Raw genomic sequence first — 19,429 nt, forward strand, 5'->3', positions numbered from 1 at the left:
ACAGACTTGGTAGCGAGGTTCTGCAAAAATCACAAAAGGACCGCAGGACATTAATATAAGATTTCATGCCAGGAACATTTACATTTAGGGCATTTAGCAGACACATTTGTTCAAAGCTACGTACAGTAATTCGTACCAAAATTCACTGCAAATCAAGGAAACTTGAAACATGCAAACCAGGGGATCGAACCAGCAACCTTCCAATAACAAGATGCTGGCTCTACCCCTGAGCCACAGCCGCCCCAGGAACAGAGACCTGTTAGAGGATGGGTCACCAGTTGAAGTGCTAATAATATATGTTGCTCAAATGGAGGCTGCGGCGAAGACAAAATGTGTTAATGTACTACTGCTGGTAAAATGCACATCATTAGCCAGCACCTTAAGTGACCTTTTCTTTTGTATGGCACTGCAGTTTGGGAACTAAAATGAATGATTGCATTCTGTCTTCGAAGCGATTGTGTCCTTCATTAACACAAAAAGAAAATTCGACTACCAAGCAGGCGTGTCATTTTTCTTTTATTTCAGTTTGTCTGGGAGATTTGACAAGAAAACGGATGTTAATACAGCCGCTCGAAAAGGGCATTCTGGGTTTGACACAATCAAGGACTTGTATTGTTCACTCACTGGGCAAAATCTTAATTATATTTCAACAAGCCAGTCATGTCAGATACCGCTCGACCAGAGAATATGGAGTTGACTTTTTCCAAAGGCGCAGAGAGCGTTGTATTGTGCTTCGTTGACATTTGTTGACTTGCAGTCTGCCACGAAAGGTCTTTGCAAATATTCGTTCTTGAAGGGCAGTCACGGCGGCTTCACGTTAAATAGCAGAGAGTCAACAATCCAATTGAAAATGCACCGAGTTATTATCTTGAAGTGTGCAAACCAACAATAGAGACTGTTGGAAATGAAGGTGATTGTCTTGTTACTGCGAGCTTTGTCTGCCAAAGTGGAAAAAAAACATTTTATGTAAAGTGTTGTGATGTGTGTGTTTCTTTGTGTGTGTGTGTTTTTTTTTCTTTTTTGTTTTTTATTTATTCTCTCAGGAGACTGAAGACCATGTGGGTGTGTCTGTGTTCCCCAGCAGCACAATTACCTTGACGAGGTTAGAAATGAATAAGTGCAGTTGAATGAAGCGCCTGCGATTCATCGAAAGACAGCTGCTGATTTTAGCCGCGGCACCGAACACAATATGAACTCGACGCAGATAGAAAAAGCGGTGCATCTTGGGCTGGCAAGGTCGTCCTGGCGCTTTGTGAATTTCTTTTTTTTTTCCCCCACAACTTTGCAAGAATTTGCAGAGAAGTAAAGTTCAGTGCCAGAGAAAATCAGCTTGATGAAGGTCCTCAGTCATCCGGGTCATTGTAATTCTGTATCGTAGGGAATTGCACGTGTTTCCGTTTCTTGAAGACATTTCACCTCTCATCCAAGAGAATTCTTCAGTTCTAACTGGATTTTAAAGAAAAGTTTCTCTATATGCACACACACAAAAGAAATGGAAATACCGCGGGCTGAATAGTGAACGTCCTGACCCATGTCGATTACCAACGCTGCCCTCTTGCCTTGGTAAATGGCATTGAGTCTCACCATTCTGTGCGCTGACCTGCTTTATGGGCAGATACTAAACCTGTTTTGATTCACACAAAAAGCTGATGAAAAGACTTTAGAAACTATAACAGTTGATGGTGGTTGCTATGTGTGTGAGTTGACTTTGGCTTTACTCAAGTTTTGCACTTAAATTCACCTGTGAGGAACTTTCTCTTGGAGTGTTTTTAATTTTCTCTGCCTTTTATGTTGATTTCACTTCATCTGAGAGCAGAGAGATATGAATATGTAAGATACAGTGAATTGATATATATTACTGTAGAATAACTTACCAAACTGTGTTTAAGTTGAGAAGCAGAAAGGCTACAGAGTGCAAACAAATGAAAACTCCTCGTCTCAGCTCATTCCCTCCCTCCCGCTTCGGTTTGTCCGGTCTGGGTCTCCATTCAAATATGGCAGTGCAAGATGGTGGACTCCCAAGAGGAGGGCCTGCTCTCCCTGTGTATATACAAAAAAACCCCCAACACAATGGTTATTATACACAAATAAAAGTTTTGATTATTATATTCCCTCACTGCTGATCGGTTCCCTCAGATCTTACAAACTAGACCTTGAGGTAAAAACACAATGCATCAGATGTGTAGGGAAATATTAAAAAAGTCTTTACTATAGTGGCTACTACTGAAAGGCCAAGTCATTAATAAAAGCCAACATACTTCGACCACTCGGTCTTCTTTAGGGCTGCAAACAACACAATGTGGCCTCACCTATGTAGCAGCAACAAACAATAGGAGGCAATCACATGACCCAGATAATAACATACCAATGTTACAGGAAACAACAATGAATGTTTCTTTCCCTTTAACGGCTCCTCTCTTTAGAAACCAGAAGCAATCCCCGCAAAGACTAAGGTGCTCTTCACTGATTCTAATAAACAACAAATAAAAGCAACTAATTCTTAACATGTATAGTAAGAAAGTTGGAACAATCAATGTTTGACATGTGTTGCTTGTGAAAGGACTGAAACGATTAATAGTTTCAGTAAAGTTTCTTTAGATCGACCAATCGATTAACCAGCAGACCGCTGCAGCTCTTAATTGCAAGACGGCGAGAAAAAGAAAATCCCAGGGCAAGTCTGAGCACAACAGCCTCTAATGTTTGAGTGGCTGAGAAACAACTAAACACATCGGCCTTCATCAGGGCAGAAGAGTTCAGCATAAACACAGACGTGACGTGACGTGAATACGCTTCAGGTGTTGTGGCTCTTTACTCAGAGGGAGACTTTTTTAAAATTACTTTTTTTTTTTTTTTTACTTCCTGTCCAGATAGCAGACACACTCCAGCTTCTCTTGTCTCTCGAAGTTGTAAGCTGACATTTTGAAACGGCTTGAGTTAGCGATTCTGTCTCCTCTCGTTCACTTCCTGGCGTAATGTTCCGTCTACCGTGTCCGGCGTGCCTTATTTTATATTAACGTGCCCCTCAAAGATCTAGGTTGAGCTATCATTACCGAGTAAAAAGCCAGATTTCTTTTTCCCTCTCAGCTGAAGGCACCTACTTAAAATTTATTGTGTTCAAAGAAAAAGAAAACATTAATATTTATCAGGTGGAAACACAAGGAGAAGGAGAAAATGTAATAGTTGTTCTAATTCAAATCCTTTAAATTTGTATCGAGCGAGGTAAGGATGTGACCAGAAATCTCTCGGTGTGTGACCTGCATATTTTCCTGGTAAATGAGACATGTTAAATGATGTGCCAGAGGGAAAATGGGTCTTTTCAAGCAGCACACACTGTTCCGATCATCACAGATAACCAAGCTGGAAGGCCAGGGACCTAATTTAAGGGCTATTTACCATACGCCAGATTTTCAATGGAGCTGCTCCCGGATGCAGAAATGGGTGAAAATTAAAAAAAAATTAAAAGAGGAGGAGAAAACCTGCAAGAGAAGAAAACTGTAAACCGTGTCACCCTCACAACCACGATGATTTTATATCATCTACAGTTTGCTGAGACACCTGCGATTAATTATTCATCCTCCTCATCTTGAGCTCCTTTACTGTTGAATGTTTTTCGCGAGCTCCTCCTCATGGAAAATGAGGCAATGGAGGGGGGAAAAAAAAACAGGGGGACCTGCTCCGATCTAAAACAAAGAGGTGGGACGTGATTAATTCCAGGGCACATCTACCGGCTGCATCACCCTTGACTGATCTCATCAGACTGGAGCGACAAAGGGAACATCATTTCTAATCAGAGTCATAATCCTAGATCAGCACTTAAGCAGGATTTGTCTCTAAACCAAATGATTGTTGTCACTTCTTAACATGTTTAGAAAGTCTCACAGCGGAGGTTTAACAATAAATGTCGAACAATGAGCTGCCTCCCTTCCTCGTTATTATAATCGTCACGTTTCTTGTGGGCATCTTCTCTTTTTATACCTCCTCTCGTCCCTTTTAGTAGTCTTCTTTTGTCCGTCCACACTTGTAGCTCTCTAATATGAGAGTGTCCTAGAAAATAAATGGCATATGTTCATGTTCAACTGACAAAGACCTCTAGTGGTTGGAGGACTTGTGTAAAGTTTTACAATATAAAACCTCCGTGGATTAAAAGGTGTCAGCAGTTTCTTTATATTGGAGGTCTGTGGGGGAAATGCCTGATCTGCTGCAGGGGAATATATGTATGATTTTAGCTGCAGTACCACCCGGCCGCTGGGAACATTTTTGAAGTAAAGCTGAGCTTTGCCTCTGTACATACGATTATAATTTTAAACCTTAACCAGGATCTTTCCACGATTTGTGCTTAAACCTTTTCCCGACCTTAACAGTGTTCGTCAAGAGAAGAGAGAACGGTGATACGTGACGTAAAGTCCAGAAGCCACTGACAGATCGTGTCATCACAGCGGCGCTGGGCGAGAAAATACAAACGTTCATCTTCCTGGACGACTTGTCAGACACTTTGCCTTTACTGCTCTTGGAAACCATTGTAAAGAGAGACTTTAACATTAAAATGTAGAAGGACTTGTGAAAACTTGTGAATGTGATGTTTTTTTATAAGCGTGCGCTGACCTCGTTTTGAAGTCAGCTATGCATGCGTTGCTTGGAACGGCTCACTTTGCATGCAGAGAGTTTGACGGAGCGCTGCAGGTATGTCAGGACCTTGTTTGGCGCCCTTGCTCTAGGAAATATCAGATTTAGGGGAAAAAAAAAAAAATGAAACAGTCTAATCAAAGCATCGTAATTGCCGCATGATTAAGTTCTGCATACAGCACTAACGGCACGCTGAAGTTGTTGTTGCAGTTATCGCTGGTATTAAAGTTTATCTGACAGTGATGGAGGATGTTGTGAACTGTCTTGAGCTCATGACTTTTGCCTCGTCCGGGCTCTTCCCTCCAGCCAGAGTTATGGCGTACTCGACTCAGAAGAGATTGCGCACCAATGAGAAATGGCGGGTTCTTTCCTTTGTTTCCGCACTCAAATATACGGCCTCATTTCATCGGCTTAACGACCTCATTTAAATGAGCCTAATGACTCTCACTAATGTCCGGGCATGGCCAGGAGATTGTGGCTGTTCTCGCAAGCGATGTCCTCTGCATGCACATTGTATATCTCCATTATGAGGCCTGGTCTCTATGGAAAACACAGCCTATTTATTGTCTTCTCTCATTGCTTAAGATTAATATTAATACAATGCGACGGCTCCTCTGTTGTACAGCTCACAGGTTACACTTTCTGGGGCATTTTAAAACAGACTTTATTCGACATTGCGGTTTACTTTAATGGATGCTTGTGCTTTTTTTTTTTCTTTTTTTTTCATGCAGCTGTATGTGACAAAAATGTTTAGTAAAAATGCCCAAAAGGTTCAGGACATCCATTTTATCAGCTGATTTAAGTGTGTCCGCTCCTTTTGGTGCGTCGCTTCGCAGCGGTATAGGTTTTGACGGCTGAATTGAGTGAAGGAAAGGTCACTGAAATGCTAATGCCACAATATAATTTCAAGTCAGCTCTTCAGAATTCACGGAGGATATGCCGCAAAAAGGGAAAAAAATGTTAAATCTCCGCATCCAGACATATTAGCACTATTAGCCGTCTCTGTGTCGACCCTCCATGTCACAGCTTGTGACGACTCTGCTGCGTCTCGCTCACATCTACAGTTTCCATAACAGATCAGAGTGTGAAGCTAAGGCTCTCGCCTTCTCTGTCGTGGAACAGTTTGAGTAAAGGAACTATGCATGGCGTCAAAACAGATCAATATGTGGACGGGCTTCCTGATGTGGTCATAACCGCCAAAGCAGGGCCATTATGCGAAGGGCTCCTTTCAAAAGTCCGATGTTAAAGCGCATACGGTCGAACGTGTGACGGGAAATCAATGCTCCCTGACAGGGACTGAAACCTGACAGCTCAATAAGCTTTGGAGGCAAGATGTACCTCCTCCTCCTCCTCCTCCTCCTCCTCCTCCTCCTTCTTCTTCTTCTTCTTCTTCTTCTTCTTCTTCTACTCCCTCCTCATCCTCACCTTCCCACCGTAACTATGTCCCGTTCCTACAAGGGACTTAAGAGCTCAACCCCGCAGACTATTTCAGATTACAAGCTCCTGTCAACAAGTGCACGGGGGAGCCAGTTGTGCGGGGTGATGTAAGGGAAATGGGAATCTGTGTAAAGGGAACGTGCTGCCACTGACAACAGAGGTCTCTTTAAAGCCCCGTCTCCAGTGGCACCATCTCCTCATTGAGATACAGTACAGGGGCTGTGCAACGCTGCTGGACAGGATGGAGGGACGTTTAGATAAAGTGCCTGAAAAACCGAACGTGTCAGCTGCTGCGAAGGAATCATATGTGCAGAAGTTGCAGTTCGTGGAAACCCCTTTCCGGGGTACATTTGTCAAAGTGGGTTGTCTGAGAACCCCAGCACCAACAATTATTTTCTTTATTGATTTATCTGATAATTATGTTCACAATCAAACCGATTGATCATTGAGTCTGCAGGATCTCAAGAACAGACGGAGAAAGCTGCCAGTAGAAAGAAACAGGAAAAAGAGGCGTTCATTAATTGATCAATCGGACGCTCAACGCAGCTCTATGTAACGTAGGCAAAACCGAAGCTGTTCTGAGTTTGATGTCTGTTGATTTTTTTGGAGTCTCATTCTCATGTCATCAAATACCGACGCGCGACGCTGGAACCAGTAAATGTTTTGTTGTCCTGGAAAATGACTAAAACCGAGAAGGGGGAGGGGGGAGTCTGGGATATGTTAGAAGCCCAATCTGGAAGGAATTTGGTTGAAATTAGATTTTTTTTTTTTTTTTTTTTTTTGAAACACCACCAGTCATTTGCAATTATGCCAATGAAGCTAATCCTTTCTGTTGGAGAGGATCTGGCTTAAAAGGAGACGTGCTTTCCAACATTTTGCTTGGAATTGTCCTGAATTACACGAGTAGAAAAGAAGAAAGTTTGAGTCTACGCAGGCCGTTTGGACCTGACCAGCTGACTCGAGGCGATCTATCTCTAAGGAGGTTGGAGTAAAATGAACTATAGATGCTCAGACCTCACTGACCTACCCTGCACTAACAGACCCAGAGACTGCAGGACTGGACTTCTTGGAAAACAAAACTTTGAGACCTTAACTCCGTGGTATAACTTTGGTTATATTGTACCTAACAGAGTGAACTTTAATAATTCGGAGGGAATGTGAAATATGTATATCGTCTCTTTTGTCTTTGAGCTGACACCCAGACTTCTAGACCAGCATTATTTATGCATGTAAGGTCAGTGCGAGTGGGTGATTTTGATAAATGTTTAAAAAAAAAAAACGAGTAAAAGGATGAATCAGTTATCAAGTAAATTATAATTTTCTGTCGATCTACTAATTGACATTCAGCTCTCGTTGGTGCTGTAATGTGAACAACATTCAAACTCGTAACAGTCTCTGTTTCCACGTCGTATCGACCGGAGGGTGCGTGACGGGTCTTCTTACATAAGTAAGAGGACGGAGAGAGAGAGAAGTCACTTCACGTATCAGACCCTCACTTCTTCTGCTCATTGGTATTCTGGTTTTATATTTGGCTGCGGGAACAGTTTTTAGTAACATGACTCATCCATGTAAGTGATTAATCATCGAACTCATGAATATTAACGTCGTCTGTCTGTGTCCATGAAGCAGAAAAACACTTTTTCATCTCTCACATTACAGCACAACAAACAAGTAAAACGACTAACAAAATCAAATCGTTTCATGAATGCCAAATGGACTAAATATTGGCCTAAAAAAGACATTTCAAGAATGTTTTTTGGCTTTTTTTTTTTTTTTGAAGTCCTTTTCACACATTTGATGTGTGCGTGTACCTGCTGCAGAGATCCAAAGCAGATCTTTGTAAGTCTGCCCATCTCTCTGGCGCGGGGACTGAAAAAATAGCTGGTTTTTTTTGTGTTTTTCCTCACTAGTCACTAGTTTTTCTCCTAGTCTCACAGGAGAGGACACACAGCTGCCAACTAGTTTCTTTCCTGACACGTTCACTGTTTGTTGTCTGCAGTAATGTTCTTTTTTTGTTGTTGTTGTTGTGTTTTTTAGTCTGGAGTGGGACTTGAATCTATGAATGTACTGAAAAAGAACCGGACAGTTTAAAAAAAAAAAAAAAAAGGAAATGGAGAACGTGTGTGAACCAAAACATTCACAGGCTCACTGCATCGATTCCATCTCTTGAAATATGTTCTTACAGACTGAACAGAGCTTTTTCCAGTATTTATTTTTTTAAAAAGTCTTTCTAAGCATGGAGGAAGAAGGTTTTTTTTATAGCTTTCATAAATCGATTTAATTTATTCTGACAATGGGAGACAAGACGTGGAGTTTCTTGAAGAATATTTATGTGGACTTGATTCTTTTTCTTACCAGGCGTTGAGTGTGTTTGGACTACTTTAAGGAAAAAATAAAAAAGAAATGTGTGCTGTGTCTCAACAAAACAAGCATGGAGACATCAACCGATCTTCAAAGAGATCCTAATTTTACTTGTCAATTGTAACTTTCGACACAGGATACAGACCTTGAAATTACTTCTGCCATCTGTATGGAGTGGTATTAGCATTTGAAAACCCGACAACATTAGACCAAATCAAGAGAAGCTCATTCAGGCAGTTGAAAGGCGGCTCCAAACACACAGAAAAGCCTTTTTTTCGGTAAAAAAAAAAAAAAAAAATCCCCCCATAATTCAAGCCAAGGTCTGTTTATCCACCTGCCGCAGTGTAGTTCATGGCTATTTCTCAGCTTCTTTAGGAGTCTTGGGTCTCTAATGATCCCAGCGTGTCTCTCCAGTGTATATCTTACCCCAAGCAGTGCGCTGTGTGGACTCCCCCCTGTGCTTGCAGGAGCACAGAGCTGCACTGACCACTTCATCTTGTGGGATAAACCAGCTTTTCTGTCAAACCCTGGGGAGGCAGCGCTGGAGCTCCAAGACTGAAAACCTCAAACGTTTGGAACGTTGCCACAGGTTATACATGTGGCTGTCTGTGCACTGCTACATGCCGACTCGTCTTTTGAGCTGATAAAGTCGCAGGCAGAAGTCTGCATCCCGGCTCAAGTCATGTCACTTTACATAAAACATGTCTGCATTTAGAATAGGAACACATTTTTGGTTTCCTGTGAGACTCGGATGTCCACTGTTATAGCTCCCTTTTTATTCCACCGAGCAGGAAATGCTCTGAAGTGACTAAAAAGGCTGCAAAAATAACAGATAGTAAGAGGCTTGTAGGCACACTGGTAATTATATACCTTAGTGGAGTCATGAGGGGTTTTGATTTGACAGCGCTGTAATGCAGATTCTGCTGTACCTCACTTAATGCGGCTATTTTTAGGAGCGCCAACGAAAGGTGATAGGCGCTCTGTAGCCAACTGGCATATTCATTTCTGTGTCCGGAGTTCATCTGAGTGAAGCCGATACATTTGCTCATTGTGCTCTCATAATGTTGCCGCACTGCATCATTAATTAGGCACATTTGCAGCAAATACTGGCCATTGGCTGCGCCTGTATTTTCAGTTTAATTACTCACACTTGTAGTCTGATTAGAGTTTTCTGCCCTCCAGGTGCTGTGGTGATGTAACACTGCAAAATGCTTCAGCATGCGCATTTCTGCCGACTAAAAATCCTGTGGATGAGAAGTTAAACACAACACAGCCCTGCTTGCTTAACTACCATCTGGTTTTGAAAATAAGCTATTTCAGAGCTCATATTTTGGGCATTTTGACAAACCAGCGTGGGTGTTGGCCAGGAACCTGACTGTTCTGTTCTTGTGGTCCCTATTGACCGAGGGCTGCTTCTCTTTGTCTGCCAGATCACTCGGTGCCCAGGGAGAGTCAATAGGGAAGCTCCATGGGATAGTCGCATCCATCTAACTGCCTGTCTGCTCTGTCAGTTTCCCTAATCTGTCCGTCTGTGTGTGCATGCATCACAGAATGAGTGTCAACTTATCAGTTTAGCTCATGAGGCATCAGTAGACCTGCACGAGGCCAGCTCCTCAGCATACACGTTATCACTAGGTTTTTTTTTTTAGTCATCGTGCCAGAGTCTTATTGTATACATCGAGTCCTGCAAACCACAGATATGTTCAAATGCACGTCATGTCAAGTTCATGGATATGAGCTGACTTTCATGTCATACAAACCAGTGTTTAAGAGGGATTTTAACATTCGCGTTATCCCTATTTTTTTATTTTAATCCTAACCCTAAAGATTTAGTCTGCAGGGGCAAGCGTTAAGGATACCCCAACCTAATATCAGCCATAACGTGATCTTCTCCTAACCCTAACCAGGTGGTTCTTGTGATTAAAAACCCCACCCAACCATAAACACAGCGTCCTCACTGACCCAAAAGAGAAGCGGATTAGCAAAATAAAGTTCTGTGAATGTCCGTGAATTTAGTAATTCACATTGCCATAATTGCTTTTACCGTCCACAAAGAAATGAATGCAGCGGGGGCATGGGAGCAGTGCGTGGAGGTGCAAGGCTAGGGTCAAAGGAACAGAATGCAAGACGTGAGAGGACAAAGTGTGAAGCAGCGCTGCATAAACCGAAATGTAAAGCTCCGTCGCCCGTTTAATATTTTCATGAATGTGTCAAAATGCAGAAGCTTAACCTGTCCTTGGTGGAACGGAGTGAAAAGAGTGAAAGGTTAATTCGAGATAATTTAGATGCCACAATAACGAACTCGGTAACGTCAGGACATTCAGTTTTGCCGCACACGTTACAATGCCGACTGAATGGATGATCCAGGAAGAAGAGCACTATTAACAAAACATGCTACTGTCTTCTGTCACTGCTAATGCTGTGAGTGCTGCATTCCAGAGTTGAAGGGAGGCTTGTATGAGGGCAGCGGTAATGAAATTCTTTTGTTCAGACAGTATGCCAGCTTGGAACCGAGTGTGAACCTGAGCAATATGAAATCCGCTGCATTTTATCCTTTATTTCCAGCCGGGCATACGTTCATCTGGTTTTTCAGCCCATGTGCCAGAACCTCCCGGTATTTCGTCCCGCAGATTGAATGCATTGGAAAATACATTAAAAAAAACTCCCCACACTGCACTCTTGGCAAAGTGGATATTGTTTCCCTTCATATTGCAATATCAATAAAAATTCAATTTATTCTTTAGCGCTAAATGGCTGTTTGCCCAGTTAACGCTCATTTATTACAGCCACACACACTCACTCACACACACACACACACACACACACACTCAGACAAGGCCACACATTTTGCCATTTTTCCCCAATTTCAACCCACAGACGTGAGCTACACAGTCGTCTCTGGGCCTCCGGGGCTGCTGCTATGACAGGCAGCGGATATTTTGTCCCCCAAACACTCACCACATATCAGGCAGGGTCATGGCCTGCTGGAGACCTATGTCTCTCACTGTCCCTGCCAGTGCCAACCGAGGGCAACATGGCCCCTGACACGCTCCTGTGGGAGGTGTTACCATGACATAAGGAAGTCTCCACAGCTCACATGTCCGAGCACCAGTCAGCCTCTCTTGGAAACCACAGATAAACCATTTTTTCGCGGCATCGTTGCACCCGAGCCAAACACACTATCTGCAGGAGAAGAGAAAACACAGGAAAAAGGAGGGGCTGAGGTAGAGTTTGGAAGGCAAGCGCTGCAACCTCTGAGCACTCATGGGATATTAGGCGGGGTTTACAGCCCTGCTTTTCCACTGAAGCTTGTCGGCCTCGCCCCTGCGATCACGCTTCCCCTTTTTCTGGAACGTGTGCGTCGAGCCAGGAGCTTGCCGAGCTGTCGGAGCGTCTTAGCCGGAGTTTCAGTGGAAGTGAAGTCCGTTCCCCTTCAGTCGTTTGGCCCGGGGCTCGAAATTATAGAGTCTGTATCCGTAGCCCATGCTGTGGTGCATCAATAGCATATATACCCACCAGGCGCTCGCGTTTGTGTGTTTTCATTATGTTTGTGTGTGTCGTGCTGCCGGGGGTCAGTGTTGAGCGTTGGCGCCTAGAAGGATCAGCTTTTGTTCCGAGTTTCAATTGTTTTGTGCACAAGCTGCCAATCACGATGAACAGTCACCCAACAGTAATGGCTGCCATTTTTCTCGTGCAGAGCGATGTCGCCTCGATGCAGATGGCGACCGCAGATATGACATGTTTTATGCGTTTTATTTCTAAAAGAAAGAGGCAGCTCTTTATAAATGGTGACAAGCAATTTTCACATGAAATATACTGAATAACCGCCCGAACGTTGTTTTAATGAAATAATGGTTTAGATTTTCACTCCTAACTGCAGAAATGTTTTGGCAGTTAGAAAACACTTAGCAGCCAATTTTCTCTCTGCTTAATATCTTGTTTATTTTGAGTCATTGTTCGTTCTCATTATGGACAGTAATAGCGAGAAAACTCAAGGTTACACACCGATTATGTAACGCAAAGATCGCTCCAAAATAAATTTGCAGTCGTGTTTTTGGAAGTGATTTTTTTTTTTATCTTTTTTTTTTTTTTTTTTCAAATCCAGCAGAGAGAGATGTGATGAAAGCTGTGCTGCAGATTTGTATCTGCTCAAAAAAAAGTGTCTTTGAAGTTACGAGCTCCTGCAGTTCACAGAGAGGTCTTTAAACGCCACACAAGATTTGCTTTTCAATGCTCATGAGACGCAGCATTTTAAAAGCTTCCACGACGTACTGGATATGTCTAATCGCTGCGATCGACTCACATTTTTAAGTTTAAAAAAAAAAACAAAAAAAAAACATTACCTCGCCTTCCTCTCTGTCTCCTCAGTATGCAGCCATCATACTGAATACGCACCTCCGTCTCCCGTCTATGGCACCACGCTGTTCGGCATGTTGGAGCGCCACTCCATTTTAAGATGGCTGCCAAAAATGGCGCAGTAGTCTCTTTTGTTTACTCGTGAGATGCTCTGCTATGTTCCAGTCTAATAGATTGGACACAGCCGCCCCACGGTTCGGCTCCAGCATTCAGCGCCATTATGACGGAACAAATCCACTGCACATTTAGGTGTCAGCGCGTTGTCATGGAAAAGAGATACCTCTATACAGTAAGTGAATAATGTTTCGAAAAAAAAGAGAATGAGTTGTGCGCTTTTGTACACTCCTCTGCACTTGTGGTCAGTTCTCGGACCACACTCGATTGGACGGACCAGGGAGCAGGAGAATAAGGAGGGTTTTCTTTTTATTTTTCCTTTTTTTTTTTCTCCTCTCCATTTTAGAAAAACTGAAAATGATCTGTCAAAGGCAATGATACAAGGCTACGTGATGGATGGGTTTGTCTTACTCTGCTTCTCAATCTTTCACTCCTTCCTTCGCTGCCATTCTCTCTGCTTCTTTTCTCTGAGGAAAACCATTATTTCCATCACCCTCCACATTTCAGCCAAATTCGCTGTATCTGTCCATGCTTGGCCAAAGGGGAGAAAAAGCCATTCTGTCGGAGTTGAATTTCATTTCCTTGCCCGCACATACTGTTTCTTATGATTCGTTCGTGGTGTGGAATTACAATGTGACATTCTTTTTTTTTTTTTTCTTAACGGCTTGCACACGATATAGCGAGGCACAGCGGCGACTGCTGTTATTGAAATTTTGATTAGAAATAAATTTGTGTACATGCGTCTTCCCCCTCCGGAGATGGCCGGCTGATTGTGGAGGTGTATTTCCTAGGATGCATTTAAATGAAACCAATAACGGCAGCTCGGCACTGGACCACCAGAAGAAAAAAAAAAATCCAGGAGCGCTAGATTATCTAATAAACCAATCAGGATAACAACTGCACATTAACAGGCCTGATTACCATGGCGGCTGAGTGATATCACACAACAGTGAACCTCCTCCTCGCCTGCGGTCTGTTATTTTCCTCTCGTTCGTAAAGAGCTCTGCCACCAGAGGAACACTGAGCCTTAAAAGGTAGAACATAATCAACCGGTGTAGCGCTGGCCTGCACCCTGCACATTGCTATCTTATTGTGTCTGGCAGTTGTGCTAATGTCATTTCATGAGATTAGCTTGGTGTTGTTGCTGATCGGCCGTTTGTGTGTGTGTGTGTGTGTGTGTGTGCGTGCATGTGTGTGTTTGTCCATTTAAGGCCCGAGCCCTCCCTGAGCCCTCCTCTCTTTATTTTCTTCAAAACCAGCTTTGCTCCCACCGCGGTACACCTCTTTTTTTTTTCCCCTTCGCTCAGACCTGTTATTAAATCTCATAGCAGTTAGTTGATTTGATCAGTGTGTGCTGTAATGTTGTTTACCCCAATGGGACCTGGGTGTTATAGACATACCCATCGCTCCCTCCCCGCCTGCTCCTTCTTGCTATTTTGCCCCGAGTCGAGTAATAACGTAATTTCTCCAGGGAAAACTACAGCCATCCCTTTAGCTGGACGGGAGAACTATATGTTCGGGCGTAGGTATACCCGGCCCATATCTCCGGCACAATAGGTACAAAGAGCTGGAGCTTTCCTGTGGAAGCCTGGTGTCCTGCCTCGTGCTATTATAGGATTGAACTGGTGCAATACCTCACACAGACGAGGGCTGGCTCGAACAAAATGCAAAGGCAAACACAAAGCCTTGAGCAAACACTTTCTGTTTATTTGGATGTGGATGTTGTGGAGGACTCAAAGCAATCAAAAGCCCGGATCACTACGAGGCGCCACCCCCCCCCCCCCCGCCTCCTGTATGTGCCCACAGCAGATTGTGGCCTGTGGCAGGAGGCTCAGGTAGTCACATGAATGCTGCCCACCACCGCGAGATAGAAGAGCGCACGTAATGACAGATGTCAGTGTTCACCATGTCCGAGGAAAATAGCTGATGCGCGAGCCTGAATCAGACCGCTGTCTCCGCTGGCCAGACGAAGGACGACAAGTATATATTTAAGCCTGATGCGTCTTGATCTTATCTCCCTTTCTTCAATGCACTGATTCTGACATGTCTGCAGCATTCAGAGGTTTTGAGAAGGGGGGAAGATATCCCTCTGGCTTTGCTGTGCCTGCATCTGTGTGTGCTCAGGTATATATCTGCAGGTGCGAATGTGGAAGAGGAGCATTGGATTGATCGGTGCTTCAAATTGTAAGAAAAGGTTTTGCAGGGCAGCTCGGATGAAAATATGCTTTTATTCAAGGGTTGAGATGTAATGTGTTGAAATTCTGCATTGAATTATTTGAAAACGACTCGACCTTTGTGATATAATGTTGAATTGTGATTCCAGCAAAGCCAGAGAAATCCACTTTTACTCAAGACAGTAATGGGTTCCAGCTGGTCGCTTTGGTCATTTTTGTTTGTTCCCTTCACACTTCACCCAAACAATCAGGACAGGATGTGCGTGTGACTCTGTGTTTAATTTCAGGTCAACTCTCACTCAATTCAGTACTCACCACAGACACTGGTTCTCTCTCTATCTGTTCCCTCTCTCCTGCCATCAGTACACAGCTCTGGATCAGAGCAGAACACACGTTTATTCTGTAGGTCTGTCTTTGTCCACCCTTCCAAGCATCGTGAAAAGGTCCTCTCTGCAGCCAGTGTTTGGTTTGTCCATTCTGGGCTACTGTAGAAACATGGCGCACTGTGGAAGAAAACATCTCCCTCTGTAGATATAAAAGATTCATTCTAAGGTTACAAAAACACAACAATTCTTAGTTCCAGGTACTTATACACTCATTTAAACATAATTATGAATTTGTTATTTCATTTGTGCCAATTGATCCCCCTAAATCCTACAAATAGGATCTTTTAATCACAGTGTTTTACAGATTAAAGGATTACGAACATTCTGCAAATACTGGTTTCGCTTTTGTGCATTGATTGCATATGTAAAATGTTTTGATTCTACCGGTAAAGAGGCACAGTTATATAGCAGTTCTGTATGCAGATTCGTGTGCATACTGTAGGTAGGCATGTGCGTCTCAGGCGTGTCGCCACCTTTTCACACGTGTCTGTCTGTGAGTGCCACACTCCACACGTACAGTATGTGGTCCATATGCACGGATGTTTGCTCCACGGTACAAAATAACCTTTCCCCAATCAGCTTGACAACAAACACAGAATGGCTTGGCACGACTCAAGAAAAAAAAAAAAAAAAAAAAAAATTATTTATCTGGCTCCCCTCCTCCTCTCCGGCATTGTTTTTGTCGAGTCAGAGGAAACCATCTGCTGCCCGGTGATAATGGGCGGCCGGGGAGGAGGGGACTGGAAATGGAGAGAGCAAATAAAATTGAGAGAAAATGGCAGGCGCTGTCCCAGAACTCGCGGTACCTTCCTGCCTACCTGCAGCAAGTCTGTCGTCTTAATAAACATCCCGTCTGATATCTCCTGGCATGTGGGTGTGCGCGCGTGCACGTGCTTTCACCTGCTGTGTGTGTGTGCGCGCGTCTGTGTGTGTGTGTGTGTGAGCCTGTTCGTGTGTGTTTCCTATCTAACCTTGATCATTTTCAAGTCAGGATTGTTCCTTAGCCTCGCTGATATGCTGTCAATGTGATGGCGCTGACTAAGAAACCTTTTTTTTTTTTCTTTCCTGGTGCTCTAAAACTGTGACAGATGGATTGCCTTTCAGCAGAAGAGATTTTTCCTGTTTTCTCTTCTGGTTTTTTTTTTGGAGGGGTAAAGTGGGTGGGAGTATTAATGAGAGAATATTAGGAGGCAGGTGCGTGAGGCTAAAGGAAAGTAAGAGAGTCAATGCAGTGAGTTAATGAGGAGTTGCCTGTGCAGAGAGAGGGAAGGTAAAGCATAACTGGAGAGAACAGTAAAAAAAAAAAGCACACAGAGCGGAGGAGGAAAAAAATGCTCATTAAAAAAAATAGTGGGCAAAAGAAAGCAACTGCTCACCTTGAAAACGGTCCGAATTCTCCCTCCCTGAGTCTCCAGGGCTCTCCGATGAAATTGAACGCTTAGGGCATTCTCTGAGTAAACCATTTCAGTTTTCTCTTGTCTGAAGCCGACAGGTTGAGCCGGACAAAAAGACCCTGACAGCCCGTTCTACCCCTCCTCCTCCCCTCCTCAGCCTAGCTTCATTCCCTCACTCCATCACTCTGTTTTCTACTTTGCCTTGAGATGTTTCTCTTTGCTGTTTTTTTTCCCTTTTGCCCCCAGCACTTACAAACTGTCAGATAACTTTCAGTATGGATTTATCAAGCAAGTGACACTCATTGAACCGCTCTGCTACTGTGAAGCTGTTTATTACCCAGCTGATGCTGTGCAGCGTTAATACCATGTAATGTCTTTAAGTGTTAAATCCATCTTTAAGCGGGCGAGGGTAAAGTTGTCCTGTTGTGAATGGGATCGATACGATATGTAAAACTGCACATTAATTCACTGTGAACCAAACTGTTTGCGTTGCATTTTTTTTTTTTCTTTTGTCATGGGGCGGCTCTGTCAGGGGGTTTGTCGACACAGCTGTTGGAATGCATGATGGCGTGCTTGATGAAGTGGACGTCGGGTCAGGGAGGATAATGGAATTGAGGGATGGAGGGGAGGGATGGAGGGGATCAGTCAGGAAGGGCGCAGGAGGGGCCTGGTGACCAGGTCTTTTCTATTAACTCGGGAGGCTGGCTGGGGCGAGCAGGGGAATCAGGCTGGGCTCTGGCCTCTCCCTGCCTGGTTGTCAGAGCGAGCGTCCAAACTGCAGATAGGGAGAGGCGAATATTGCTGCAGGGGTCCAGTGGTGATTGACCCTGTGTTTTCATCAGCCTGGGCTTGCCTGATAACATTTCTTACTCCCCTACCAGAGCGAAATATTAGAGTTGTGGGTGCAAAGAAAGGCTTAGAGAATTCTTAGTTTGGCTCGCTGAAGTTGCTTTGGATTTAGCCTCGTACACACATCGTCACCTGGCTTTCCATTTTCTTCTTTTGGGGGTGAATGACGCTTTTTTTCACTTCTCTCATCCACGTGAAAAGGAGTTCTTTCTATTTACTCGATTTGTCGTATTTGTGTTCAGAATTCTATTATCTCACTTGACTGAACACAATGTTTAATTCATTGCAAAATTAAGATATACAGAGTCTCAGGGGGTTCTGCATTTGAATGTAGCCCACACTAGAAAGTTAATTGTTATTAGTATATAAAAAGAGAAATATTGGTTCTAACCGCAGAGACTCTTGAGGCCGTGAGCAACATTTTATTTCCCTCGTTCTCGTTATGTATAGACTGTAATCAGCGCTCACTCACTGCTAATTGTGAGCCATGCTCACTTCAAGACCTTTGAAAGAAAAAATACAGTCAGATTGCTGTGATTTGTTGCCGTTTCCATTCAAGCTATGAAAATAAATACTGTATTTAAACCAAAGTTGCTGATAAGATTTGACTTTTGAAGTCATTCGGAAACAAAGTGCGCCGTATGTATGTTAAGACCACAGAGTGCAGAGTGGTTTAATGGATCAGAAAGAAGAAGAAATTTTAATGTATACAATATTAATGAGGTATTAATGCAAACTATATATTTTTTTTTCCATAACTGAATAAACAAGCTGTTCTTAGAGGGAAATTAGGTCAGCAGAACACTATTTCAAGCTAGAGAGGTGGCAGGGTCCGCCATATATAAACAACGTAAATAAACTGACCCTAAAGCCTGAAACGCACCGGGCCAACCGTTGGCCGTCTGAAGCGTTTGGGGAGACTCGGATGAGTTCAGGAACAAATCTGTTCGGTGTGCTCAGCTGCGTTGGAAGCTTCTGGGACTGCGTGGACGTTATCTGCTCCGATTCAACTTGCAAAGTCTGAGAACATTGGCTGTTGGCCGTCTGAGCCATTGGATACTCTTATCGATTTGTTCTGAGCATCCATAGGAGTTTGTTTATTAGTTTGTTTAGGCATTAAAAAAGAATCACTCAATGAATATCTTTCACTTCTAAAATTTCCATTTTCCAAAACTACACATTGCACGTTAAGCTGTAATCCTCACACGCTTCTTTGTCGTTTTAGTGTTTTACCCTCAAAAAATCTAATCAGCCGTGTTGATTTTCATTGCCTTGCTGCAGGTCTCCGGTCTGTCTCCTGGAGACAGCCAGACCCCAGGACTGCTGCTGGCTCCGGGGGTGAGGTGGGGACAGACGCCCATCAACCAGCTCACACCCTGGGATACAGATGAGCCTCCCACCAAGCAACATCGAGACAGCGAGCCCACAGGTAATGAATCACACACGCATCGTTAGCATCATACACACATGCAAGACGCTACTTGGCAGGCGCGCACACACACATCCACTGGTTCCACTCGATGGGAGTTGCAGTGATGTAAGCTTTACGTCATCCGCACACAACAGATGCATGTACACGGTCTTCACACACTATCATGTGCTGCTACACCCCAGACGGCCCTGAACGGCTTCACGGGTATCCAGTGCTAATGAGACATCTTGGGTGCCTTGCCCTACATAAAATACATGTTTGCCTCCACAACATGCATACTACGCATACACAATCATGCATAAT

At 43.6% G+C, this 19,429-nt stretch overlaps 1 protein-coding gene across 10 annotated transcripts in view; it reads left to right on the forward strand.

Annotated features, from left to right (window-relative positions):
* Positions 1 to 19,429, forward strand: part of LOC119012548 (kelch-like protein 29) — a 224,580-nt gene that overhangs the window by 91,400 nt on the left and 113,751 nt on the right. For all 10 annotated transcript variants that reach the window (XM_037086473.1, XM_037086470.1, XM_037086471.1 and 7 more), the window contains one exon: positions 18,976 to 19,123. In XM_037086473.1, coding sequence (XP_036942368.1) covers positions 18,976 to 19,123 — 148 coding nt within the window. The remainder of the gene's footprint in view (positions 1 to 18,975; positions 19,124 to 19,429) is intronic.

Source organism: Acanthopagrus latus, chromosome 22 (genome assembly GCF_904848185.1).
Source record: "Acanthopagrus latus isolate v.2019 chromosome 22, fAcaLat1.1, whole genome shotgun sequence".
In the NCBI taxonomy this organism is placed as follows: Eukaryota; Metazoa; Chordata; class Actinopteri; order Spariformes; family Sparidae; genus Acanthopagrus; species Acanthopagrus latus.